General features: G+C 41.7%; 6 protein-coding genes across 57 annotated transcripts in view; 2 read left to right on the top strand and 4 right to left on the bottom strand.

Annotated features, from left to right (window-relative positions):
* Positions 1 to 999: 999 nt before the first annotated feature.
* Positions 1,000 to 3,504, bottom strand: LOC27207010 (cell cycle control protein 50A). 2 transcript variants are annotated; one of them, XR_001600251.2, is made up of 7 exons: positions 3,317 to 3,504; positions 2,834 to 3,102; positions 2,399 to 2,594; positions 2,009 to 2,344; positions 1,778 to 1,943; positions 1,605 to 1,695; positions 1,000 to 1,466 (listed from the first exon to the last, which is right to left on the bottom strand). XR_001600251.2 is itself a non-coding variant. In XM_016182774.2 (6 exons), the coding sequence occupies exons 1-6, from the start codon at positions 3,375 to 3,377 to the stop codon at positions 1,421 to 1,423; spliced, it is 1,074 nt and encodes a 357-aa protein (XP_016039663.1). In that variant the 5' UTR covers positions 3,378 to 3,504; the 3' UTR covers positions 1,000 to 1,420. The 2 variants fall into 2 exon arrangements, 1 of the variants encoding a protein (XP_016039663.1); XM_016182774.2 differs by lacking the exon at positions 1,605 to 1,695.
* A 53-nt stretch (positions 3,505 to 3,557) lies between these two features.
* On the top strand, positions 3,558 to 7,587 carry LOC27208841 (protein DDI1 homolog 2). Its single transcript, XM_039297471.2, has 4 exons — positions 3,558 to 4,198; positions 5,707 to 6,190; positions 6,255 to 6,540; positions 6,604 to 7,587. Exons 1-4 carry the CDS (start codon positions 3,961 to 3,963, stop codon positions 6,970 to 6,972), a joined length of 1,377 nt encoding a protein of 458 aa, XP_039153405.1. The 5' UTR covers positions 3,558 to 3,960; the 3' UTR covers positions 6,973 to 7,587.
* Positions 7,563 to 9,187, bottom strand: LOC6726138 (eukaryotic translation initiation factor 2 subunit 1). Its single transcript, XM_002107078.4, has 2 exons — positions 8,371 to 9,187; positions 7,563 to 8,101 (listed from the first exon to the last, which is right to left on the bottom strand). The coding sequence occupies exons 1-2, from the start codon at positions 9,063 to 9,065 to the stop codon at positions 7,771 to 7,773; spliced, it is 1,026 nt and encodes a 341-aa protein (XP_002107114.1). The 5' UTR covers positions 9,066 to 9,187; the 3' UTR covers positions 7,563 to 7,770.
* A 369-nt stretch (positions 9,188 to 9,556) lies between these two features.
* Positions 9,557 to 10,429, bottom strand: LOC6726139 (histidine triad nucleotide-binding protein 3). The gene is made up of 3 exons (XM_002107079.4): positions 10,129 to 10,429; positions 9,880 to 10,070; positions 9,557 to 9,806 (listed from the first exon to the last, which is right to left on the bottom strand). Exons 1-3 carry the CDS (start codon positions 10,316 to 10,318, stop codon positions 9,768 to 9,770), a joined length of 420 nt encoding a protein of 139 aa, XP_002107115.1. The 5' UTR covers positions 10,319 to 10,429; the 3' UTR covers positions 9,557 to 9,767.
* A 213-nt stretch (positions 10,430 to 10,642) lies between these two features.
* On the top strand, positions 10,643 to 15,620 carry LOC6726140 (eukaryotic translation initiation factor 4H). 2 transcript variants are annotated; one of them, XM_016174041.3, is made up of 5 exons: positions 10,643 to 10,796; positions 11,937 to 12,242; positions 12,379 to 12,665; positions 13,368 to 13,652; positions 13,978 to 15,620. In XM_016174041.3, exons 1-5 carry the CDS (start codon positions 10,765 to 10,767, stop codon positions 14,142 to 14,144), a joined length of 1,077 nt encoding a protein of 358 aa, XP_016039666.1. In that variant the 5' UTR covers positions 10,643 to 10,764; the 3' UTR covers positions 14,145 to 15,620. The 2 variants fall into 2 exon arrangements, with proteins under 2 accessions (XP_016039666.1, XP_016039665.1); XM_016174040.3 differs by having other exon boundaries at positions 12,379 to 12,566.
* Positions 15,621 to 17,404: 1,784 nt separating this feature from the next.
* LOC6726141 (sodium channel protein para) overlaps positions 17,405 to 27,141 on the bottom strand; it is a 64,323-nt gene continuing 54,586 nt past the window's right edge. For all 50 annotated transcript variants that reach the window (XM_039297674.2, XM_039297687.2, XM_039297698.2 and 47 more), the window contains one exon: positions 17,405 to 26,706. In XM_039297674.2, coding sequence (XP_039153608.1) covers positions 25,708 to 26,706 — 999 coding nt within the window. In that variant the 3' untranslated portion in view covers positions 17,405 to 25,707. The remainder of the gene's footprint in view (positions 26,707 to 27,141) is intronic.

Here is a 27,141-nt window from a genome sequence, read left to right on the forward strand (position 1 = left end):
AGAATTTTTAATTGAGAAAGCTTTGTTTTGTTTCATTTTGTTTTAACCATGTTTATTAAAAGCAGAAAATAAATTTGTAGTCGGATGTATGTAAAATATACGCCGGATGTACGTCTACGCCTTCGAAATCATATTGAAATAAAGAATATTTTACTAGTTTTCTATCCCACAAATAACTTTAATTTCTAATCATGAATTGTTGTTTTGTTTTTACCACGTTTATAAGAGCAGAGAATTAATTCTTGTTCGGAAATCATGTTGATGTGCGCGGAAGACCAAGGTCAATAGTGGATCCATACTTAGAACCGTATTTACATAGATTGAGATTCATTCATATGGCTTATATAAAGATTCAGCATAATCTGTACATTACCTATATTTCACAACCTACAACAACCACACGCATGCGCACACAACTTCGACAAACATATATAGACCGAACTAATGATGGCGACATTATAAGTTAACTAGCTTAAGCCACTTCTAAACTGTAACTGGAAATGTAGTCTAAAACGTACAAAATAAATTAAAGCAAATGCAGAACGCAGAATCATATAAGCAAACTTTTGTCCCTCACGCGTTGAAGAATCGAAAAGAAAGTAATAAAAGAAACGTAAACCTAAAACAATATATATAGCAAATGGAAAGTGTTTTCCTTTTTCACTTTGGTGTGGGGCTCGCGCAGTTTGGAGGCCTTATCTGAAATTCAGCTGGAAATTCTTAAGTAGCACTGATAACCACATGATTACGAACTAAACTACTTGATAATGTCATCCAATTTTATTCGCTTAACATTGGTTAAATACATGAATTCGATTGTACTTTTAAAGAAGAAATAGAGAAGAAGTCTATTTAAAAGAAGAAAATAATAGACATCTTAACGACTATTTAGAAAAGCTTAAACACAATCCTAAACTTATCTATTACGATCCCATATTAGCAAGGAATATAGTTTAATTTCAAATTGGGCCCATTTACTTGCCAATAAAACAAGAGAGCTATGCCATTAACAATGTTTATTTGCGCGTATAAACGTAGTAAAAGGCAATGCAGATTAAGTCAGGCACAAAGTATTACTTTGCTGTTTGTAAAGCAATGGTGGAAATTCGTGTGGATGTTGCAAAGGGCGCCCACTGTTTCTTTGTTGTGTGTGATGTGCGGCAGAATAGGTTATACAAAAGATCACAATTTGGGTGCACACATATAGGAAATCAAGAACGAACAGAACATCAACAAAAGGCACTTGGCCAGCTCATCGCGTGGTCAAGTGCACACAGTTAGAAAACATAAAGAATAGAAGAGCAGTCGAGAATACGTTAGTAGAAATGGGTTAATAGAAACTATTTTATGCTGATAAGGCTTAAACAAATGGATCTACTATAGCTAAGTGAAGCGGCCCGGAATACTGACGGTGCTCGGTCTAGGAGTACTGCGTGTGCGGATTCACGTTGATCATCTCCATGTTGCTGTTGGGGAAACAGAAATAAAACCATGATTAGTTCAAGGGCCCTTAGTATGGAAGGTGTCAATCATTTTGGCCAGTGCCCGATTAGGTAGAATGCTACTTATCAAACGCTACTTAATTGTCAATACTTATCGCGCACCGAGCAAAACGCTAATTTGGCCATGAGAAACGATTCGGCTTCAATGGGGTATGAAATACTCGACTCTTAGCAGACCTAATGAACTATAATGCTGTGGGAATGGTGGATAAGGGCAGGATGAATGACGATCGGTACAATGAGGATGAATCAACGTTGTGCGATGGGCAACTCACCTGCGACTGCATCGCATATGAATAAATAGCAGGGCCAGGCCTAGGGTGATGCAAATGGCACCGATCACAATGTACGCAATGCCCAGGAACGGGTTCTTGCCACCGAGCACGGATGTGGTGGAGAGTATCATTCGCTTCGTACCGTCGAACGACACCACCGGATATTCTGAAATATATAAACACAAATACATTAGATACAGCATTCGCGATGTCCCAGCCAATCGTACTTACGATACGTAATGTTAAGCGTATAATTGCCAGCCTTGAGGCCATTGGCATAGTTGGTGTTCGTTTGGTTGAGACGGCGATATAGCTTCCGGAAGCTGGGCAGAGCGGCGGTGCGCATCCACACGATCAGATCCTCGTTCTGGAAGCCATTGTTGTCCGGATTCTCCGGGTCCAGGTCGGCCAGGCCATTCTTCCAGAACATTGGCTTCGAGAAGCCCTCAAGGGAGACGTTCAGGTTACCCTCCGGGTTGCGGAACTTGACGCGCTTGTCCGACGGCCAGGCAATGCCCGTCTTCAGCAGCTTGATCTCGGATCCACCCTGCAAGAGGGTCAGCGTGTCTGGAAGAGATCAATGTTAGTTGTGGTACAATCAAAGTAGTTTCTGTGCCGCACCATTGAAAAGCGAGTTGGCAATGGCACCGCAGGGCGCGATGGGCTTTCCGGAATCGGGATCATAGGCGAAGGGGGCACAGTCCGTGCTGGGCGTTTGCGACAGGTGACCCAGCAGCTGCTCGTCGTCCCGTGACTTCACATAGCGCCGATGGTTCTGATAGTAGTTGGTCAGTCCGTAGTACATGTATACCACACCCTTTAAAGGAAGTTAACGAAATACTTAAATGAGAATCTCTTTTTAAAGTATTATAAAGAATCCAAATCCACTATCAACAAGATCATCAATATTTTTTCCAAGCCAATCTGCTATGATAAAATACCTTGCAGATTATAAGAGCAGCATATAGCTTTTGATTTTAACTACTTCACTACCTAAACTCAGTGCTGATTACATGAGCTGGACAGCTACTGAAGCTCTGGATTCCTATAACTCACATTGAAGTCCGAGGGCAGGACGAAGGGCACCTGGCAGGTGCACTCACCGCCGGGGTGGGCCTCCAGATACTCCGCACAGGTGGTATTTCCGCCCGAGCTTCTGCACTTGGTGTAGTCGATGATCAGCTCGTTGGCGGTGTTGCTCAGGTGGAGGAGGACCACGCCGATGGGTATGAATAGAACTCCGATAACGAAGAAGGTGGGCAGTACGGTGCGGGCGGTCAGGACGGGCTGCCAGGCGGGCAGGCGCTGCTGCTTGAAGGCCGAATCTGTGGGTGGACAGCATGAGAAACGGGCAAACGTGAGCGACTAGGCATGACCTCATGGTTAATGCAGGGCCACCAGGATGGGCCCCGAAAATCGATTTGCCATTGGACATTAGTCATTCCCCTCCTTATCACCTGTTACGCAGGTAAGTGTGTGTGTGTATTTTTGGGGGATTGGAAGTTGGATGGGGAGACTCGCTTGAAACTGGGTTTTCACCTGAAGGTCGCTTGGACTTCGCCGCTGCACTCTCCTCGTTCTCCGCTTGCTGTGTGGACATGGTGGCTTATCTGCTTTCTCGCTAGTCTCCTCGAAAAGCTCCTTGGTGTCCAAACGCTGCAAGTGACTCCAATTGAATAATGTAAATACAATAAAATTTCGATGACAGCACATGAGTCATCGATATGTATCGGTACCATTTACCTCTAGTGATGGCATATATCGATGAAATTTCATCTATATTAAGCTTTTGCTCCATTCGACTCATCTTTGAGGAAAATGTCAAATTAAGCTATGTAGAAAATCATTCGTCCCTCCAAATTCGCAGTAAAACCCCTATAAGCAATGCTCTAGCCATCTCATTTAGACATCGATGGTCCGACCTGGAATAGTATCGATAAGGTGACGCTTGCAACCGCGTGGAGGCGGCGTTTTCGTTGTTGTGTCAAAACAATAAGCGAGCAGCAGAACACCCACCCATCCAGCTAGCAAAGATAAAGGCGAAAAAGGCTAGGCCAGCAGAGATTGGGATTCACCTTGCCACCCACCAGTCCAGTACATACCCGCGCTCGCTAACATCCGATCCCCGCTAAAACAACACAGAAACGCCAACGCACACACACATACACACAGACGCAGCGGCAATGAAAATCACAGTGACGACCAGCGATGACAAGGTCTTCTGCTTGGACGTGGCCCAGGATCTGGAGTTGGAGAATCTCAAGGCCCTCTGCGCGATGGAGATCGGTGCGGAAGTGGCCCAAATAGCGGTCATTTTCAACGGGCGGGAGCTTTCCAGCGACAAACAGACGCTGCAACAGTGCGGCGTCGGCGACGGCGACTTCATCATGCTGGAACGACGCAGGAGCGGCAATCGCTCAGGTGAGAGAGAGTTGAAATTCGGCGTGGAAATGGGAACGGGATGGGAAAGTGTTAAGAGCGGGGGTAAAGGTGGGGAGAGTCATTATCCTTATGTGGGTCACGTTTTTCGCAGGGGGGATCTTAAGTGGAGTTTTGGGGGATGATAAAAATGTCAGATAACGCGAATTCGCACAATAATGAAATTAATTACTGTCCTGCATGATTCCTAACATGTATTGTACATATTGAAATGGCGCCTAAACAAATACTGCAGCAACATAATATTTGGGATAGGGAAAACCCCGAATACGTAGTGCATACATGTGTACGTAAGCGAACATTTCATTTAACAATACTTTTGCAATGTGAAATTTGAACTGTGCTCATTTTTTTTTTTCTTGTAAATGTTGGCGTTTTTTAGTTGCTAGATTTTTATGGAAAAACGCAGCGAGCACAGCTCATCTTTTTGCGGCGCAATTGGTGTTAAAAATAAACGCCTTGCTGCGTCTGACTTTCTTTTCGCAAATTCCAAAAAAAACAGCGACACACAGACACGGACGGGAACGAACACTGGAAGTGTGGAAGTGGCTTATCTGTTTCCACTGCAGCACTAGCGGCAGAGGGGTGCGGGTTCGGAGGGTATGGGGCATACCAAGGGAAGTGGAGGAGCAGCAGCAGGTGCGTTGCCTCTGCCTTAGCCTCAGCCCCATGGATCCACCCACTTGGGCCGCCCACTGTGGCTGGCCCACTGTTTTGTTGACCCCTGAATGCGCATTTGGCCTTGCCAGCTTGTCCATTGAAATGGGATCGTAGTATATATAATTGTTTAGCTATATGTTTAAATGGTATTTCTGCACACATGTGCACACATTTTGGCAACTGCAGACAGGTGTGGGCGGTGAACAATTTTCGATTTCATTTGACCATTGCACAGCACTTTGGACTCCATGGTTCGCATGAGAGCAAGCCTCATTTGCCAGCCAGAAAATGAGTTCAACTGCATATATCATTTATCTACAGATATTTACATATTATCTAGTTAACACAACTGCACTTGCATTGGTTTATCTCGCTAGTCTGATGTTTTTAATTCGATCATAGATCACAGATCAATTAAGTTCCATTCAAATCGGATGACGGTGATTTAATCTATCTGGACAAACGTTTATACATATGCACATATTTATATAAATGTTGTGTGGCAATTAGCATGAGTTATTTGCAATCATTTATTTCACAATAATTTCACAATCTGCAAGCCAGATTGTATTTGCACAAATTTGGTTGAGGTTTTTAGGTATTGCTTGCTCTTTCTTTCTCAAAATGTTGCCAAATTTACGCGTAAATATGTTCATAATTATCTCGATTTGTATCAGATAACTGCACTGACCACAATATGTCTTTTATACTATATTTTATTATAATATTATAAGCGATTTTAAGGAATATTGGCAAATGTAATCCTGTAAAGAAACGCTATAGAAAACCACCTCAATCGATTGATCTTTCGTTTCATTCAATAAATTCAGCGGGCGGAAATCCAGCGATCAGCACGCTGGACTTCAGCAACATCGCCGTGCCGGGCACTAGTTCCGGCGGCAGTCCACCATCGAGGCGGGTGCAGCAGCAGGGAGTGCAGCAGCCGCAGTTCAACAACCTCACGGACATACCCACGACCGATGAGTTCAATGTGAACTTCGACGACGACCCAGAGACGGTGCGACAGATGTTCCTGTCCAGTCCCGAGACGCTGTCGCTCCTCCGGCAGTACAATCCCAGCCTGGCGGAGGCCATCGATTCCGGCGACAGGGAAAAGTTCGCTCGGCTGCTCCGCGAGCATATTACGGAGCGAAAGCGTCGTAACGAGCATCGCATGCGAATGCTAAACGCCGATCCCTTCGATGAGGAGACCCAACGTCTGATTGCCGAGGAGATCAAGCAGAAGAATATCCAGGATAACATGGCAGCTGCCATTGAATACAATCCGGAGATCTTTGGCACGGTTACAATGCTGTAAGTAATGGTACACATAATTAATATGATTGGATTGGCTCACTGCAATATTACACATTATTAGCTATATCAACTGCAAAGTGAATGGCATTCCTGTGAAGGCCTTTGTGGACTCTGGCGCCCAGACGACGATCATGAGCAAGGACTGCGCCGAGAGATGCCACGTCAACCGGCTGATTGACACGCGCTGGAACGGTGTGGCCAAGGGTGTTGGTACACAGCCCATTCTGGGCAGGATACACATGGTCCAGTTGCAGATTGAGAACGATCACTTAACGTCCAGCTTCACCGTGCTGGGCCAGCAGCCCATGGACATGTTGCTGGGTCTGGACATGCTGAAGCGACATCAGGTAATGCCGTCTAGATAGCCTCAGATTAAATCGGCTCAATGCTAATTGAATTGTTTGTTTCAGTGCCTGATTGACTTGCAGCGTAATTTATTGATTATTGGCACCACGGGAACAACGACACCCTTTCTGCCGGAAAGTGAGCTGCCGGTCAGCGCCCGGCTGACAGGAAACTCGGAGGATTCGATGGAACAGGAGGCAATTTCCAATGCAATCGAGCAAAGCAAACGGGAGAGCGGTGGCGCCGGTGGCGGACCCAACACGATCAGTCCGCAAGAACGATTCACCGAACAGGATGTCACTGATCTCATGGCCCTTGGCTATCCTCGCAGCGATGTGCTTACCGTGCTGCGCCTGTGCGGCGGTAACAAGCAGGCGGCCAGGTCCGTGCTGCTCCACCGCAACGATGCCGCCTCGGGGAGCGAACTCAGCTGAACGCGGCTAGACGCACAGCCCACACCACCACCTAAAGCCGAACTCCCCATAGCCAGAAACCGGATTGCAATAGGATGATGAACAGACTGGACCCCACTAACTGGAAGCCGTTCCAACGAAATACTCCGAGCAATACCAAAAAATACGCCACGCCACGCCACATATAAAATCAAGTAGGAAATAGTAAGGACTATACACAACCACAAAGCATGAATACCGAAACGAAAACCTTTCTAATTTAGTGAAATGTTTATAAACTGATGTCACTTTTTTTATACGAATCGTTTGTTACGATGTACAATATCTAATTAGGGTGCTACGCAGCACCGGGACATTTTTAAAGCAGAGGTGGGTTGGTTTTTTCTAGAAAAAATAGTAAGCGATATAATCTTAAATTTGATAAATGAAAATCTGGACGGTGATGGAAACAAGCCGCATCAACGAAAGCATGAAACAAGTAAATACAAAAGAAAAACGAAAACGAAAGAATGCCTGACTATTAAATAATAGTACACTTATACACAATTTGAACTAGTATTAAGGGTCTGTCAAGAAAAACTGAATTGGGTTCAATAATAAACGGTCGATAGTATTGTTTTGGATTTGAAAAGAAAAGATGAACAAGCGCATTTTGAATTGTCTTCTTGGGCATCTCGTTGTTTTCACTTTTATAAATCTTTAATAGCATTCGTTATATGTTATGTTTATAAATTATAAAATTACAACTTCTGATTTTTGCAAAACTCCTTTTAATTGTTTGTTACAGTTGCTATAGTTGTGTCTGATGCTGTGGCTACGCTAATCCTCTTCCTCGTCCTCATCCTCCTCGTTCGCACGACCCGCCCCCGATCCCTTGTGGTTGAACTCCTTCTCTGGATCAAACTGCATGCCCTCCTGGTCGGCGCCATCCTCCTCGTCATCGTCGCCAGCCACCTGGGCGTTCTCGGCCTCAGCGCGCTCCAGGCGTCTGGCCAGATCCGCCTCGTCGATGGCCGTAACCAGTTTGGGTGCCATGATCACCTTGAACTCTCCATCGTATTCGCTGGTCTTGGCGCGAATGTGCTCAATGGCCACCTCCAGAGCCTTCAAACCGTCTGTCTTCTTGGTAGTGGATGTGGTCATTACATAGCTAAAATGATAAGGATGAAGAACGATTACTTTTAGGGACCCATTAACTCATTTAAGCAACATTCTTAGTTATTTCGATTTCACAAGAAGTTGTGTAAATTACCACTTGCATTTACAATATATACACGATTATAGGGATTTCCTTATTTTAACGATAAATTTCGGCTAAAATGAAGAACAGAAATCTACAATTTTCCTATCCTTTTAACTAAAGAAACCCTCGTTAATTTTGTCTACACCAAGGGGAACTACAATAGCTAAGGTGCTTACAGTGGCGGTGCTATCAGGTTGATGCGGATGGGCAGCTCCTCGGTGCTCAGCTCCAGGCCCTTGGTGAGCGATGCCTTGACAGCGTCGATGCCCTCGTAACCGTAGCAGGAGCACTCGATGTCCGCACGGATCTTGACAGTGGGCGAGACCAGCTTCCGCTTGATGTTGCTCAACAGGACCTCCTTGGTCTCCGGTTCCAGGTTGCACTCATCGAAGACGGTGGGATCGGTGACCGATTGCTTGAAGATGTCGTAGGCGACCGTCTTGTTGTTGTACTTCTTCTCGAAATGCCAGGCGGTCTTCTGGTAGAGATCCTCCAACTTCTCGTTGCCCTCGAAGCCGAGTATGTCGGCGACATGGCGGAGCAGTGAGTTGATGGCCTTGGCCTTAGCGAAGCGCTCCGTGCACTTTTCGACATCTTCGGGCGAAACGCGACGCTTGGACAGATCGATGTAGCCCTTCTCCTTGTCAACACGGATGACCACCACCGGTTCGGTCTTGCCGACACGAATCAGCTTGTTGATGGAGCGGATGCGCCGGCGGGACAGCTCCGACAGCAGGATCATGCCCTCGATGTTGTTGTACTCAAGCAGATGAACGTAGGCGCCCATCTCGGCGATGGACAGCACGTTTACCATAACGACATCCTCGATCTCCGGATAACGCTCGTTGTAGAAGCGCGACGTGAGGGCCATGTTAAAGTCTGTGGTCTATCGCCAAAAACTGGGCAATTTGGACTTTTCGAAATGAAAAACGTGTACAATTTCTGCCGAGCGGGCGCAAGAAGAAGAAGCGTAAGGTATGACAGTGGTGATATCGATATTTAATTGCGTAGCCGGCAAAACGTCGCCAGTTGGCTTGCTACTGGTCACACTGGAAAGGTGGGGCAGCAGCGGTCTATCGATTGTGTCATCCGACTGTCACATGGATTGCCGGGAAATTTTAAATGTTCTGTTTTTGGTTTGAGCATTCGAAATAATATTCCAAATATGGAATGTTATATCTTGGTGAGCTTGTTATTTAAATACCAATCAATTTCGATTCAATTTTGGAATGATAATGATAATGATAATTCCCATATATCCAATTTTTTCGCCATTTTTTGTATTATTCTGTCTAAATTTGCTTACAAGTAATAGGGATTGTTAACATTCCAGATTAGCTGCCCATTTAAAGCAAGTTATTATGAAAATTTTAAAAGAAAGTTGCATATTATTGCATACAAAAAGTCCATTGTATTGACTTGTAGCTTGAATCCGTTTCTTTTTATAAGCTACACTTTTAATTTAACGAATCTTAGAATATTTGTATAGGTTGGCTCCGTTTAATAGTTATTTATGACCGCGCGAGGGTATAATATATATATTTATCTAACAATTATCTATGATGGTCCCGATCTATTCCTTTTGTGAAAGGTAAAAACGCGCCTCGTCGACCTATAATTAAATAGATAAGATTAAATTGCAACAGACCTCTAAGTGGTCAAAATCAGAATAGCCAAATACGTACGGGTTTGAACCAAACGGAGGGTCTAAAGATCAACTTCGATAGGAAGGTCATTTGGGTGCGTGGGCTAATGGCATGCATGTGAAGATGCTTCACCGTGATGAACGGCGGCAGATGGAATCCGAAGAGGGCATCATCGACAGAAACTCCCTTGGACGCCAGGAGATCCTTCAGGGCGATCTCCATGCGCGAGACTGTAAGATATTAGGATTATTAGGGCATGACCCGAGGTCATGCTAATTCCAATCTTACCCAGAGAATCGTGCGATTTGTTCAGATCCTTGAGGCTGGCGTAGTGCTTTTTGGTCACTGCTAAGTAATGGTGCTGGGATGCGGGTTTAATGTCCTGGAAGATGACAAATTCATCGTTTTCGACTTCCAAAACAGTTGAGGAGTCCAGCCCCTCAGAAATTCGGCAGAAAACGCAGTTGTCGTCCGCCATGACTTAATTTTAAGCTCAGTCTATATTAAATATAGCAGTTTGTACTTTGACAGCTGATTAGTTGCGGTGTCGATAACGATAAGAACTACCCTGGTGCTCAAAAATAAATACCGCGAAATAGTATTATTTTTTTTCAACAAAAAAATTTATACAGACGTATGTATTTCTCCCTATGTATTTAACGTCATTTTCGAATGTTTCATTGGGAAAAGAGCAATTGTAAAAAGCTAACAAGCTAGAATTATTACTAGAATTATTAATCGATATCTGAAAATTGGTCGCAATTGGGCATGCGTCCCTGCTAACTACATAAATACCAAAATAAGGCGGCAATCGGCTTATTGGTGTGGTAACACTGTTGGACCAAATTCGCCGCGATAGTATTTTTCGCCCGTGTGTTAACACTGCGGTTTGCAGCGAATTCGCTCATTTGAAAAAAATAAAACATGGCTGGAAGAGGTGGTTATGAACACGCTAGGTAAATATTATTAATTATTTTTGCAATCGCGTACGCTACGCGTTGGCCGCGATGCGCCGGTGCTTGTGAAAGTGAACGCGATGCGATCGAATTGCGCGAGTGCCGACAATCTTGGCAAAATGTGTAATAATGCACGCGGTTTTTTGGGGTTTGGGCAAAAAAAAAAGGCAACACCAGCCCACCAACACACGCGCACGCTCTCGCCTCGCCGCTCGCACACCGATACACCCATGTGCATGTGTATTGTACGTGTCGCCGACACCGCCGCCGCCGCCGCCTTTGTACGTGCGTGCGTGTGCGTATGTGTGTGTGTGTGTGTGCGGGGCAGTGTGCGTTTTTTTTTCTTAACATTCTTTTTCGGTTTTTATTTTGTCGATTCTTTTCATCGCTTGCGTTGTTTTTCTTGGAAAACTCTGCTGCAGCCTTCGTCTGCGCCTACGTCGGCTACGCCGCTGACAGCACACCGGCAGATTTCACATTTAATTCCCCCCACCCCTCATCAAAAAATGAAAAAAAGAAGAAGAGAATATAAACCCAAAAATAGTTGCAAATTCCATGCAAAATGCAATTTTCGCCAAAAAGCGCGCGCGATTTTACCCCCACCCCCCCTGACCATTTGACACCTGTCCCACTGCATTTGTTGTTCTTCGGTTTTGTTATTTGTGCCTGCATCTCTGTTGACTGTTTGCCGGGAATCCGAGCCAGCGTTAGTCCACATAGATAAATTGCCGACCATGTGCGTTTTGCCCCAAGGGGTGGCGCCGCAAAACCCCCCCACCCCCCTCACACACACACACACACACCTCAGGCCCTCAATAGGGAAGAAGAAGAAGAGACAGACACACCCCCATTAATTGGATTCGATGTCAAGGTTCCCAGGCCACGGAGTACTCCTCCAAACAAAGCGGCACAGCAAATACCAGGAGCACAGAATCAAGCACACTTTGCAGTTGCTTCGGTTGCGCAAATCTATAGAGGGGATCTGCAATCCAACTTTATAGACTAACGTACGACATGCAGCATAGGTTTTTAATGGGTGCATCCCATTTCCAAGATTCTTTGCCTTTAAATGTATTAGTTACTCTTAAGTAATGTATTCACTCCACTAAACATTCATTCTTATTTATCGATTTTTTTCAGAAGCGGATTCGGCGGGGATCGGGCATCCAAGCAGTTGCCCACGGAACCGCCTTTCATCGCATTCGTCGGCAATTTGCCGCAAGGCCTTGTGCAGGGCGATGTGATCAAAATATTCCAGGACTTTGAGGTGAAGTACGTGCGTCTGGTGAAGGACCGGGAAACGGATCAGTTCAAAGGCTTCTGCTACGTGGAATTCGAGACGCTGGACAATCTGGAGCGGGCGCTAGAATGCGACGGTCGCATCAAACTGGACGATCTGTCGGCGCCGCTGAGAATCGACATTGCTGATCGTAGAAAAAATGATCGGTGAGTTGAGACCAGATAATTGTATACTTTAGATTGGATCGTTGGGAGCTTTGCAAACGAACTGAGCTGAATCGATTCACACCCATCACCATGCGCATTTACCACTTGACTAACCATATTTTCGACTTTCTTACAGCCCTGGTGGCGGTGTTGGCGGCGGCAACGGCGGCATGACCCGCGGCGACGGCGGCAGAGACGGTTTCCAGAAGCGCGGCCCACCTCGCCAGGGCGGCAGCAGTCAGTCCTACAGCCGGGGAGGTCCTGGCACTGGCGGCGGCGGTCGGGAGGGCGGCGGCGGTTCGGGTAATCGCGGCGATAGTAGAGGTTCGTACATTGATAGTTATGGTGGTCACACTGATAGAAGTCGCGGCGTCGGCGGCAGCGGCGCGGGCTCCGGCGGTGGCATGAATAGAGGATACAATGGTAAAGCATTTTTATCTGCCGTCCAACCAACCAACCAACACTTAGCTGCATCCCTCGTAGTGCCGCCAAAAACCAGTTGATACTGATTACTTATAACGATTTTGATTCAGTCGCATGGCTGGAAGACAGATCCATGCAGCAATCCTCGAAAGTGAAAGTAGAATCTGCCCCACTGTTCTGTTTCGATTATCGTTTATGTGCCTACCTTGGCATCCTACTGCGGTTCTACATTCTGATCTTGCGTTGGTTTTGCTATATGTTTCAAGGAGTGGCCACAAGATAACACAATGCACCCGAAGAAGTAGTACATAGCCTTAAGAAAGGTGTAAAGGTGCATAAATATGCGTAGAAAATTATGTTTGTTCACTTCTTTATTTAAAGGATCGATAGAACAACATGTTGGAGTCATTGATTGGCAGGAATCCATAGATGGTTAATCGAAACTGATCGACAAGTTAATTTATTTTGAAGTGGGCTTGCTGCATACTTACTACTCCTCCTGGACTGCTAGCTGTCACCGCCTATTTCCAACCTTCTTTTGAGATTAGTTTGCGCCCATTGAAAACGCCCACTCCCTGTAGCCGTAGCCTAAGCACACCCGCACGATTTTTCTTTGAACTGCATTTAGCTAGCATGTTGAACCGAATCTTAAGCAGGTTAACTCATGGCCCACAGGCACTAATCCAGTTGCTTCCATTGCAGATCGGCCGGCAAATCGTGGTCGGTACGGCAGTTTCAATAACGACGATCGACCATTCGATCGTAACCAGGATCGGGATCGCGGCCAGCGGGAAGGCAGCTATGGCAACCAGTCGCGCGACGGCGATCGCTACAACAACTTCAACCGTCACCGCGACCGCGAGCGCACCCACTACAATCCTAACCAGCAGAGCGAACGTCCTAGTGGCGGCATGACCGGCCTCGGCGGCGGGTCCGGCGGATCAGGAGGCCTGGGCGTTGGCGGTGGTTCCTCAATGGGCGCCATTGGTGAGTTGCAATAATAAGTACATAGTATTTTATAGATGGGAGGATAGTCGCTAGGAGCATTTCATGTTGTCTAAATTTGCAAATATTAATTTACCTATCCATTCCCTGCCCACAGACCATATTCAGAAACCGATTTCAAGTACTTTTTCAAATATGTGTCAATCAAGAGTATCACAATTAGACGCACCATGTATTTGTAAGTCAGTTCAATGCACGTTTTCATAGTACTTCCTTGCATTTGAATGATGTACATATAGCATTAAGCACTAAGTTTGCCCAACCGATCAAGCACTTATCCATTTACCTATTCGTTCCTTACCCGCAGACGACAATGAGCGGCCACGTCTGCAGCTGAAGCCACGGACCATTGCCGCGCCCATTAACGCGGTGGCAGAGACCAAGCAATCGGCCTCGATCTTTGGCAACGCCAAGCCGCGCGAGGAGAAGCTGAAGGAGCTGCAGCAGAATGTCAATCACAACGGCGATAACTAGAGGGCAGGAGTCGGTCCGCAATACAATATATGCCTGATATGATATTTTGGTGTGCGAGAGCGAGGGAATCCGAGATAGAGGGAGAGAAGGCGAGGAGGAGAAGAGGAGGAAGCTGAAATAGCAAGAGGAGGAGGAGGAGGATGATGATGACAAGAAGGAGCATCAGCAGCATGCATATATAAACACATACATTAATTAATAACACTACGCTACATACCTATTATATACGAACGATATGTACTACATTACAAGAACGAAGATGAAACAACAGGCTGGCCTCTGTGTCTCTGTGTCAGTGTCCAGTGTCAGTCAGCAAGCAACTTAACAAGCAACAAGCAACATGCAACACGCAACATCAGCAACATCAGCAACAAAGCCAAGCAGCAATAAAGCAACTAATCTAACTCTTTGCAACCAGAAAACATCCGCAACAGCAATGGAAAGTCTTTAAATGTTAGTCCTTAAGCAGCGATAAACTTTAGTCTCGTGCATATGGCCAATATATATAGTATATATATGCGGCTATGTGCGCTTCATGTACAGCAGCTGTATGCACGCTGCTATTTGTTAGTTAAGTGATGCATATAAACCAACAAAACAAAAGTTCTACCATTAAGGTATAAATAGTAAACAAAAAACCATTAAAACAAAACAAAAAAACGAAAACAATGCAAAACAAAAAAGAAAACAAAAGAAAAAACTCGAAAAACAAAGCAAAAATCGAAAACAACAACTTTTTGACAAAACGTTCAGCGTAGCAGGCAGGCAATTTATACAGTTTATATAGCAAAAAAAAAAAAAAGGAAAAAAAAAACATAAATATAATTATTAAACAGACATACCTTATGAAATTAAAACACCAACAGCAGATCTTACAAAACAAATCGCAGAGAAGCAGAACATCCACTAAGTACGTAAAATAAAACAAAAAATGAAAAAATAAAAACCGGAAAAGTTATCATTGCAGATTCACTAGAGAAAAACTTATATAGCTACCGAAAAGCAATCAACTACATAGGTCTTATGTAGCTGAAGATAGTGTTAAAAGTCAAAGCCGACCAAATTATTCAAATATTATTTGGATATCCATATCCACCCATTATGCACTTCACTTATTTAGATCAATTTCATTTACAACTAGCTTCGGTTCGAATGTTTCTTTGCCTATATGTGTACATTTACTTTTCTAACATTGAATTATTATCGTGCACATAGGATCTGATTTCTTTGTAGATAACCTTGATATAAGACGACAAAAATAATATGAAAAACAATGTATACATTTTATTGTTGTTTGTGTGTTTCAATTATTATTTGCATAAGTAGAGTTTTTCCTTAACGTCATCCTCTTTGTTTCCTCACCAGTTTTTTTTTTAAAAACAATTTTTTTTGTACCTTGCAAGAGCTGATTAATCGCGAAAGTTGTACATTAATTTGAAAATAAAGCGAAAACAAATTAAATATGCGTGTACCGTATCGGTTTGGTGTTTTCCTTCGCACATTCGATTTCGAAATTCGACTTTTTCGGAGTGCGGCTCAAAAAAAAAAAGAAAAAAGCCTCAGCACTTTGTATATATACAAAATAATCAAATCCTAACCCGTTGCCGGAAGTATCCAATTGTTGTGTTGTCCAGTCCGAACAGGCCATGTCCTGCTCCGGATTCCGACACCAAGCACCTGCCCACTTCGATTGCGAAAAGATAATCCAATCCAACCCAATCCACTCCAATCCAATCCACTCCACTCCACTCTAATCCAGTCGAGTTCAGTCCAATTCAATATCTCAAATGCACAGCCGACTTGACCGACTTGACCAGCTTAGAAACCAGAGTGAACCAGCAGAGAAGCAAATAGGAATACAGATCAGATCAGAGTGTGTGTAGCAGTTAAAGTAAGGATTACGTTTAATATACCTTTAAAGCTAAAGATAAACTTAAAATTTAATTTTTAGCACCAATACCGTAAGCAGTCAAAGATTTACACTAACGAATGTGGACAAACAATATTTGTAACTCCTTAACAACAAAAAAAAAAAAAAAAACTAAACAACAAAAATGAAAAAACGAAAGAAAGAAAGAAAGAAAAAAATCGAAAGAAAAGCGACAAAAACTAATTGAAAGTGAATGAATAAATAACTTGATCGAGTTGACAACTTAATTGCTGCTCTATACCTAATTAAGAACTTTGATATGCATTTTAAAACGCCCATAAAGACGAGGACAAAGAATTGTTTAAATTAATTAACGAATAAACCAAAAGCAAAGCAACACTAAAACGAGAATTTATACAAAGCAAGAGTTAGACATTAACGTACATCATAAAACATCTATATATACACACAGATATAAATAAATATACGATTGTGCTATGATTAATGACGAAACTGATCGAGTAAGCCAGGATTAAATAGCAATTCTACTCTTAGCAACCGCAATAAATTAAAACAAATACACAAGTGCAGAACTAACCGAAATTAGCAAGCAGTTAGAGCAAACAATCGTAGATGTGAACGAAGAAGATATACATTTTTACCAATTACCAACATCAGCAGACATCGCAAAATGCTAACTTCGTGTAACTTGCATAACAAGAAATGAATATAAACAAATCAACAAAGTCAAATCTACAGACAACAACATGTTTAATTAAGTGAATGATGGACGAACGCTAAACAAAGTTCACACACAGCATTATAACGAAATATATAAATATATATACATACATATATATATTTTTTGTTGTTTGAACATTTTGTACGATACGTATATATACACATATATACACATAACTAAATAAATAAATAAAACAAATTATAATACAACTCACCGCGTTTTCATTTTCCGGGGGAAATTGCATTTAGCTAGCAACAAATAAAACACGAACAGGTTTTCATTTGCATAACAAATTCAATTAAATCTCATTTTATTTCAGTTTTGTTTGTTTGTTTTTTTGTATTTTTTACAATTTATTAAGCTAAAGTGTGAAAAAATTTCGCTTTTAATTTATATATATATCCTTTTGTTTTTGTATTGTTTTTTTTTTCATTTTCATTTATTAAATTACAATATTTTTAGGTTGCCCCTTTATTAATTTGATTTATTTTAAATGTTGGGTTTTCTTTATAAATTATACATAAATTATGCAACTTGTTTAAGAACTAAAAAAGCGTTAATTATTTATATATAATGGAAATAAAAATCGTTTACTTTTATCTCATTTTCTTTGGGCTTTCCTTTGTATTTGCTTTCTTTTAGTTCATATTTTTACATTTAGATGTTATTGTGCAGTTTTGGTTTCCTTTTTGTTTTTGGGTATGGTTGTTTTTTTTGTTTTTTGTTTTATTTTATTTGGAATTAACTAATTATAATCCTTTTCTTTTGCGTAATAAACTAATTCAGGCGTTTGTTTCTTTACTTTTCATTAATTTTTGTTTTGTTTTTTACTTTATTTTAAATATATTAATCGAATATATCTTTATAAAAACAATTTTTGTCTGTCCGTGTGTTTTACGAGTGTTCTCTGTTTTCTTTTGGTTTCCGGTTTGTATTTTCCCTTTTGGTTTTTCTCGATTTCTTTTTAATAAAAATGAATACATACAAAAATTGTTGTTGTGTTTCATTTGTCGTCCCATACAGATTTCCCATATGCTGTTGTTATAAAAAAAATATATATGCAGGTATATTTATATTAATATGTGTGTTTCTGGGCAAACTCAATCGATTATCTGTGGTTGGTAGTAAATACACGTATTCGTATTCTATCGACAAAAATTGATAACAAGAGGCTGGCTTCAATCGAAAATCGAAGGTTGTGCCGGCGAAAACATTACAATGTATGACAGCGATGGCCCTATTCGTATTCGTAGTCGTATTATTTTGCAAGATTTAGTTATTAAGAGTATCGCTAGTACAAGTTAATGTCCCTTTAAAAAACTAGAAAACAAAATGCAGATCGTGTGCCTGGCTGTGTGTGTGTGTGTTTGTGTGTATCTGTGTGTGTATGGTTCTGTTTGTCAAGCAATTGGACAAAGTGTTATACTCTACATACTGTTATACTGCTACATAAATATACTCATATTATCATATATATATATATATATGTATATATGTCTTCATACATATATATATACTTGTATATATATACAGTCGATTTCTTTTTAGTAGAAAAGTGGCGGGTGTCATTAATTTTTAGCAATTTTTTATTTGGTTTTTCGGTACTTTTTCTAGCTGCTTTTACTTGATCGCACATATATATATATATTTTCTATACATATACATATTCATATGAACATATCTTTTATCATCTTTAAGAGGAGATTTTCAGTGTCTGTGTGAGTGTGTGTGTGCTTGTATGTGTCCGGTTGTCCTATAGCCATTTGAACCACTAAGAATTTGTAGCCGGGGAAGTTGCTATCAAATAGAGTTGCTCAACAACGGCTCTGGCTCGGTTTGGAGGAATCTTTGGAGGTCGAGGGGTGCCAGCGACACAACGCAGGCTCCCCAAAAAAACGGGCTTAGAAATCAGGGTGGGCTAATGAAGTACAAAGCTTGCAAGGGCACGATGAAGAAGACTGAGCACTTTCTTTTCGGCTGCATCGCTTACAAGCAGTTCATAGTGCGCCTCTCTCCGCGCTTCTCATCGTAGGTAGCTAAGCCCTTGTTTCGAATGATGTGAATGGTCTTACTCAGGAGTTTGTCTGTCTGTGTCGTGTCTGCACAAGCGAGAGAAAGAGAGAGAGGGGGGGGAGTGGGAGAAAGTAGGGGAGGGAGAAAGTGTTGTGTTCGTGTCTCAGTGTTTGTGTTAGAGTCAGACAGCTAGGCAGATGTAGGCATATGGCAGGCATATATAAAGTCTTTACAAAGACATCATCAGTTGCTTCGGTTTCTCACTAATATATTACTTCAATTTGTTGATTTTCGTATTCGTTTGCTTAAATTGTATTTGTATAAAAAAAATATGCTAACTGTGCCTGTGTCTCCTCCTCGCAAACGTTTTCATTGTAATCTCGCTAATTTTTGCATTTGCATTTGTCAGTTTCTGCTGTTGCTTTAGTTTAAGACATCCATTAATGTGTATATTTAACTTATGCTTCTCGTTAGTATCATGTATCCATTTTCGCTAGCTTGCTGGTGTATAAATATAAATACATATTTCCCTCACATCTCAATCTATTCATGAGCTACTCAATCGCCAGTGTGTGCGTGTGTTCGTGTATCCGAGTGTCGTGGGTGGGCGGTCGTGTGGGGCGTGGCAGGATATCCGGCCCCCTGTGTGTGTGTGCGAGTGAGTGGATGGGGCTCAGCTCTGGATGCATGTAAAAGCAGCTTGGCAATTTGTGATTCTGTTCATATAGCTTGGATGCACTTGTCTCTATTGGCTATCATTACATATATATAAATTTTCTTGTTAAATAATTCTCATTTTCTTCAGTCTGTTTTTGGTTTTCTTCTCGTTTTGTTTTTTTTTTTTTCATTTGGTTTTCGTGTTCAACGGGCTTTATATAAACGGCTATTAACTCTTGCTCTCAATATAAATTGCAAATACTTCGCTGGATGGCAACTTTCGTAATTGTGTGTTCTTGTGTTCTGTTTGGTATTGGTTTCGGTATCGTATAGGCTTGGATTGGTATCTTAATCTCTGCTGCTTGGCGTGGCATCTTTTTATTCGGGGTCTGTCTGGTACAGTGTCTCGTGTGGGTCCTTACTGGCGTCTGTCTATGTGCTTAAATGGATGGGTTGGCAACTGATAGCACTCGAAATCAGGATAACGACCTATCCACAGGTCGCCGGAAATCAAATTGTACTCATATAGGGATGTATTCGGGAATGCGCATGTGTGCGTGTGTGTCTGTGTGTTTTGCTTGTGTGTGGTTGTATATGCAACCTATGTTTTACTAAAGATCTCGAATTTTTTATGTAGAATATCTAATTGCAATAATTGTTCTTATTTCTTGGATTCGTCTCCCGCTCCTGCTCTGTATTTTGAATTTTATTAGCTATGCATAATAACTGGCTGTTTTACATTTAAATGTTTTCTCTTTTTTTTTACAGTTCGTTTTTGGGGTTTCTTCATTTTTTTGTATTTCGATTTTTGTACGCTATTTATGAATTTACTTTGAATTTCATTTGCTATGCTTCGTTTGATTTGGGTTTTTATTGATTTTTTTTTGCGTTTTTTTTATTTGTAAAATTTTTTTCGGTTTTGCTTTTGTATAATTATAATTTATAATATATTTTCTATTTTTCCTTTGTTTTTATGTAATTATCTAGACTTATGTAATATATTACAAATGTACGAGTATAAAGCTAAAGTTTTTGTCCATCTTTGTTTTCATTTTAATATAGTGAGTTAACAAAAAAAGGAATTTATTATTAACTAATATAGAAATTTCCACGCTTTGATTTTCGAAGTGTATCTAAAAATGTTTAATCGTCTTCTGTATCCGCAACATCTCCTAGCATTTGCCATTGCATTTCTATTTGGTATTTGAGAACGCTGCTTTCTGTTTCCTGGTTGCATACTTTGCGGCGCCACTGTGCGAAGTGTGCGAGAGCAGTGCGGAGCGCCATCTCGCTCTCTTTCGCACGCCCGTTGGGCATACAGTGGCGGTGCAAATATTCGGCAATCTTCTGTGATGAGCGTGTGTATGTGTGTGTGTTCGTGTGTGTGTGAGTGTGGTTTTATTGCTCAAAAATTGTTAGAAATTTATATATGTTTTATTGTTATCATGTTTTTGTTGCGTTGTGACTTTCTTCAGCAGCACAAAATATGCAGTTGTTTTGTTTTTTGTTTTTTATAATTATTAGTGGTAGTTTTCTTTTTCTTTTTGTTTTTTGTTTTTTGTATTATTTTTAGGCATATTGTATATATAATTAATTTTATTTTGTCTAATGGCAATGATGCGCGTGTTGCTTCGAACGTAACCTCGGCACAAAAAATATGTTTACACGTATGCTAAAAATATGAAATAGATTTCCTTATCAATATCGTTATCATCCCTTCTTCACGACATCGTCGTCCTTTTCGTCTTCGAGTCCTCATATATAATTTTCAACTTTTCGATTTCGATTTGCGTTTCGGTTTCGTTTTGAATTTACCGCTTGCTAAAATTCATATCCCTCTCTCGGCTTTTATTATCGTAAATTTACAGTTATATTATTACAGAGTATCTCTTCTCTCGTCTTCTTGTTAAGTTTTGTTTTTATTTCTTTCTTCGGTTTGCTTGTCGCATAAGCTTCATGTGTGGCTGTTGTTTTGCAGATGATGTTATTCACACATAGATAGTAGAATATCTTGAAGTATATACCATTATAATATGTTTGGTTTTCTTTTTCTTTTTCGTTTGATTCGTTTTTGTTGTTGTTGTTGTTTTTTTTATTTATTCTCGCCCCGCCCCTCGTTTATAACAGTGCACTCAGTATAAGTAGATATATTATGCGTTAAGTTCAATCAGTATTATATGCTTTTTTCGTTAAACTTATGCATTTTGTACGGAATTTTCAAACTTAATTTTCTGTTATTAGTTTATAGCATGTTTCGTTTATTATTCTCGACTAAGCGATTTATCGTTTTGCGTTATTTCCATGTGATCTATTATTCATCAAAGTGGGTACTCGTATTATTTGTCAAACAGCCAACAAAATGTATAATAATGAAGCTACATTCAAGTCGTTACAAAATTGGCAATCGGCAAGCGTTAAATCAATGTGGGTTTAAAATACAAATACGTAATACGATGATTGTAAGACCAACCAAATTGGAGTCTGTTCGAGTCGGGTTGCGTTACGTCTTGGGGTTTGGTTAGGGGTTAAGCGGTCACGGGGTCAAGGGGTTAAGGGGTCACGGGGTCAAGATGGCGGGGATGTGCCGTTCGTGGCACAAAACAGAAGGGTTTAATCTGATCTAAACGACAAAGCTCTCTTGTAAAAGCGTGCGCAAATAAATAAACACTTAATTTTTGGACTTTAAGGCAACGCTTAAACTGGTCCCCATAATGTACACAAGTTATTACTCTACAATTTTTGTTGTTTGCGTTACTTTTTTGTGTTGGCTAGGATAAATAGTGATTGATCGCATTGTGAAATCGGAACGGTCTAGTATTGGGAAGCTATTGCGGGATGCAAAAGGTTTTCTTTTTATTAAACGTCTTGCGAACAAATAAAGACAGCTGATCGATGTTAAGTGGCCAAATGTAACTGGAGTGTTTGTTGTCAACCTTTAAGATAGTCAGTTGTGTTTTATAGTAAAGCAAAAACCAAGCGGATATACAACTGTTGTACAGTGGCATAAAACCGTTATACAAATGCCTTACGATTGACTTATCGCTTAGTATAACAGAGATACTACTGTTATGAGCGTGTTAAGCAACTAATGTAGGACTGTCATGTAACGGTTATAGTACTGTTGTACAAATACTACTGGTATCCAACACAGAAAGTTAATGTAAACACTCTGGCCATTAAATATTAACTGAAAGGAACTGAGAACCGGAAATTGGCGTCTACCAAGAAAAAACCTAATGGAACAGAATATCAAATATCTAAAGGGTATGGCAAATTAAGGGATTCGTTGGCCGAGGGTCATTTGTTATTTCCCAATGTTGATTAATTTTGTAAGATGCTGTTTACCTTCTAGTGGGTAGATGTGGATGTGCTTAGAACAAGTTCCGCATTTGTATTTGATTTAACAGATAGTTAGAAGTCAAGCAGTGTGTGAAAGCATGTTTCGTATAACAGTTTCAATTCGTGTTGTGTTGGAGAACGAGTGAGAGCAAGTCAGCGAGAAGAGGCTCGTTTCGTCACTGAAAGAAGTTTCTTTCAATGCCCATGTCTGTAACTGTGTATGTTTTCCCAAAAAACGTGAGTAGTGTCAGTGGGTGAATTGGTAGTTGTTTTATTGTCAAAACCAAAAAACGCATTGATCCCAAAGTATTCGTTTCCCATTCACCTCCTACGATTGCAGCAATTTCAAAGCAAAAGCAAAGCATTTACATGTATCTGAGATTCTATATGTTGGGTGAGTGTGACTGGGCAATGTGGCGAGTGTGTACTGTACTGTGTACTGTGTGCGCAATGGAACCTCACATATAATTTTCACTCTGGTCGAACTGCTCCACAACCTTTAGTGTGGCGGGGCCATTCGATGGAGTTTTATTGTTCGTTATCGTAATCGGTATCAGTTATCGGTTGTTTTGTCGATACATAACTGAACAGCGGCGAAAAAGGCATTGCTAGCTAGTAAATCATACGACAGAGAAACCAAAGAAATCATATGCAGTAAAGCTTATTCAAACAAAGCTTAGCTTGGCAAAATTGGGCACAACTGATCGAAATACTTTCGTTTTTTTGGTTTTTTCTTTTCATATTTTGATTGTTATCGGTTATCGATTTTCGGTTTGCTCACATTTCCATCGTCTATCGTTATAACGCGATTGCGGCGGATACGGAAAGGAAAGCGAATGCGAAGGCGACTGGCGCTGAAAAGTGTGCTACGCTTTTAAGCGGTCTGGCTAAAACTTTGTTTGAATTCAATTCAGTATTAATATCGTATTTTAGTTAAATTAGTTATGTTATAATTATGTGTAATATATATTCGTTTGGTATTTACTCTCCTTGCTCATTGTGTAGTTAACCATTAATCTCGGTCTTTGCTCGACTCTACTTGTAGGTTAAAGATAAAAAGAAGTATGCGAAAATAGAGCACTTTGAAAACAAAAACTTGTTCAAATTGTTCACTCGTTTTCGTATCTCTATTTGCTGTTTTTTTTTTTATTTTGTGCTAGGCACAAACGCTTCTTCTGCTATTTTCCGAATTGTTTTTATTTTCTTGTCTTTTAGCACTTGCTTCGCCTCGCTTTAAACTTGTTTCGGTACTGTGTTCTCTTTCACTTCACATTCTCGGCATTGTTCGTTTCATTTATTCACTTCTTGCGCGTTTTCTTCGTTCTTAATTCTTCGCTCAGCGTTCTTTGTTAATTGTTTTTGTAAATTGGTTTCTGACTGATCGAATTCAAATTTGAATTGCTAAGGTCTTCGTTGAAGGTTTCACTCGTCTTTATCTCACTTTCTGCGGCTCCATGCGCCCCAGCTCCAAGGATTTGTTCGGTACTGTTGTCGCTTTGTGTCGGTGTTTTTGTGTGTGTGTGGGAGTGTGTATGTTGTTGAGGACATAACCTCAAAGTGAGAACATAACCTCAAAGGGAGGACATAACCTCAAAATGAGACATAACCTCAAATATGCGATCGCTATGGTTAAAATGTTTGCTTTGAACTTTCTTGCTGACCCAATGGGTTGGGATGTCATCGCCTGAATCGAAACTGCAAAGGGAATGCCCGATTATATAGTTCGATCGTATCTGAATGTGAAATAACTCTGTCTGCCTATTACTCTCCTGGTGACCATTTCCCCTCCTTCTGTGTGTGTGTGTGTGTGCGGGTGTTGGTGTGAGTGGGTGTATGGATGTTGTGTGATTATACTTTGACATCTAGCAGCTTTCGCTATTGTTTGTTTCTCTAGTTTTTGGTTCGTATTGCTTTCAATGGCAGTTCAGGCGGTATTTGTTTTTATATTGGTGTCGCTTTAGTTTCTAGTTTTGGGTCCGCTTTTGATTTTAACCATTTGGCTTTTCATTATTTAGCTGGATAAATGTACATACATACAATACAATCTATGCAAATTGGTGTTGTTCTCATCTCATTTAGAATAAGTTAAAAGGGTTTATCTTGTTTATTATAGAATGTTGCTTTCGGGGATTGGTTTTGTTTTTTGTGGATTTGCTTCTGCTTCCTTATCTTTACCGTCATTTGCTCGCCATTTTCATTGTTTTTGTTATTTGGTATTTGCTTTAAGGTTTCGCAAGTAGGTAATTAAATAAAGCGTGTTTTTGCTCTCTCACTACTGGCAAATACAATTTTTAGAGCTTGTTCGTCGTTCTTCAATTTTGTTATCCGTGTTGATTTGTTTCTTTTTTTGCTTTCTGTGGATTATAATTGTTTATGATTATGTTGATGTGTGGGAGTGTGTTTGTGTGTGAGTGTGAGTGTGTTTGTTTCATGGGTTTCTTCTTCTTTTTCTGCATCCACCTGCTTAGGCAAATAGTTGTTCGGAAAAACGCCTATACGGATTGGACTACGAGCTGCTTATAAATTAATTAGACATTTCGGTTTAGCTTAAGTATGATTGTTGTTGGTTGCTGACTCGTTAACTGAATAATGCGGGTATACAAATATGTATGTTTCAAATCAAAGACGTTACACTTGAGTTCTAATTGTTGTTGTTGTTCATCTTCGTCGTTATATCATCGGGTTTGTTGTTGTTCTGTGTTCTCTTGATGTTGTTGTTGTTGTTTGTTTGTTTGTATCTGTTATTGTTGTTGTATTTGTTTGTATGGTGTTCTTTCATTATATAGCAGAAAATTATGCTTGTTGTTCGCCTGGTTGCTGTTGTTGTTAGCTCACTGTTGTCGCTGCTGCAACGCTGCTGCATCGCTGATGCAACGTGCAACATCCAACACGTACTCATGCTAATACTCGCGTGCATCTTGGAGGGGGGGGCGAGGCCTGGCTCAGACATCCGCCGTGCGCGACGTGATGCTCGGCGATCGCGAGTGGATGACCACCTTGTGGCCGTTCTTCGTCACGAACCCGTCGCTCTCCACGAGAACGGCGGTCTGTCGCCCGGCGCTACCCGCTCCGGGACTTCCCGCTGTCGTCGTGCCCGCCGCCGCCGCTGCTGCTGCTGCTGCTGCCGCTGCATCCTCACCCGGACTATTTACATTACTCTCGTCGGCATCGGCAGCTCCTTCTGCAGTACCGTTAACACTACCATCACCACCAGCGGGCGCATCGCCGTCCGTTGGTTCATCGGGCGCCGGGTCCCCGGCATCCGGATCACCGCCATCGCCATGATCCGTATCCGGCTCGAAGGACCCACCTCCCTCGCCGCGCGCCTTGTGCTTTCGCCAGGCGTGCTGGATTAGCCGGGCGCAGTACTCCTCACGCTGACGCCACAGCGTTGATGAGACGGGCTCGTAGCCCTCCGTATCCGGGCGGGCCGCTATCTCACCGATCTCACCCGTCTCCTCTATCGGATTGCCCTTCCGCGCAAAGAAGTCTTTCGTAAGGGCGTCGAGGATGTCGACGCAGTACATGAGGTCACCGCGACAGATGGGTATGTCCATCGATATGATCTTGTACTTGTTCGGTTTGTGGATCTGCAGCGGGGGCTCCAGTACGTCCAGGAATTCGGACAGCTGATCATAGCGTATGTACTGTGTGCCCTCCGGATCGAATTGCTGCCAGATCTCATAGTACATGTCGTAGTCGTCGTCGGTTAGACCCTCTTGCACGTCCTCGGTGGCCTGACTATAGTTCTCGAGAATGACAGCAATGTACATATTAATAACTATCAAAAAGCTTATAACTAGGTATGAGAGGAGAAACGTTATTCCAACGGTCGCTGAACCACAATTGCCCGGATAGCCTTTGTCGTTGTCGGGTGGATCGCATGCTTCCTCATTGATAATGGCGTCCAGTACACCATCCCAACCGGCTGACGTCGACATCTGCCAGTTTTAATAGGATTTGGATTTGGGATACAGAAGAATATTGGAATGTGGGATTTGGTATTATCGAATGGGTTTGGATTTGGGATAAGCCATTGGGGATAGTGCAATCAGGATTATTGAGATTGGAATCGACAGTTTAAATTTCGGATCAGGAGGATGGGATCATAGTTTTCGAGTCGCAATACGAGCGCGTTACCGATTCGCAATCGAATACAAATTTATCGGATAGGATTGGCAGTTGTGCGATCGGTTGGGCATGGTTCGATGCATCGATATTTATCGATGCATGTCAGGTCGTTCGTTCGTGGTGTGTTTTTTTCGGAGTGTTCGTATGTGGGCGGTGGGAGAGAGAGAGAAGTTTAAGACAGAAGATACAATAACAAGAAGAGTCATCATTAGTCAAACGTTTTGTACCGGGATCACTCGGCTAAG

Source organism: Drosophila simulans, chromosome X (genome assembly GCF_016746395.2).
Source record: "Drosophila simulans strain w501 chromosome X, Prin_Dsim_3.1, whole genome shotgun sequence".
Taxonomy (NCBI): Eukaryota; Metazoa; Arthropoda; class Insecta; order Diptera; family Drosophilidae; genus Drosophila; species Drosophila simulans.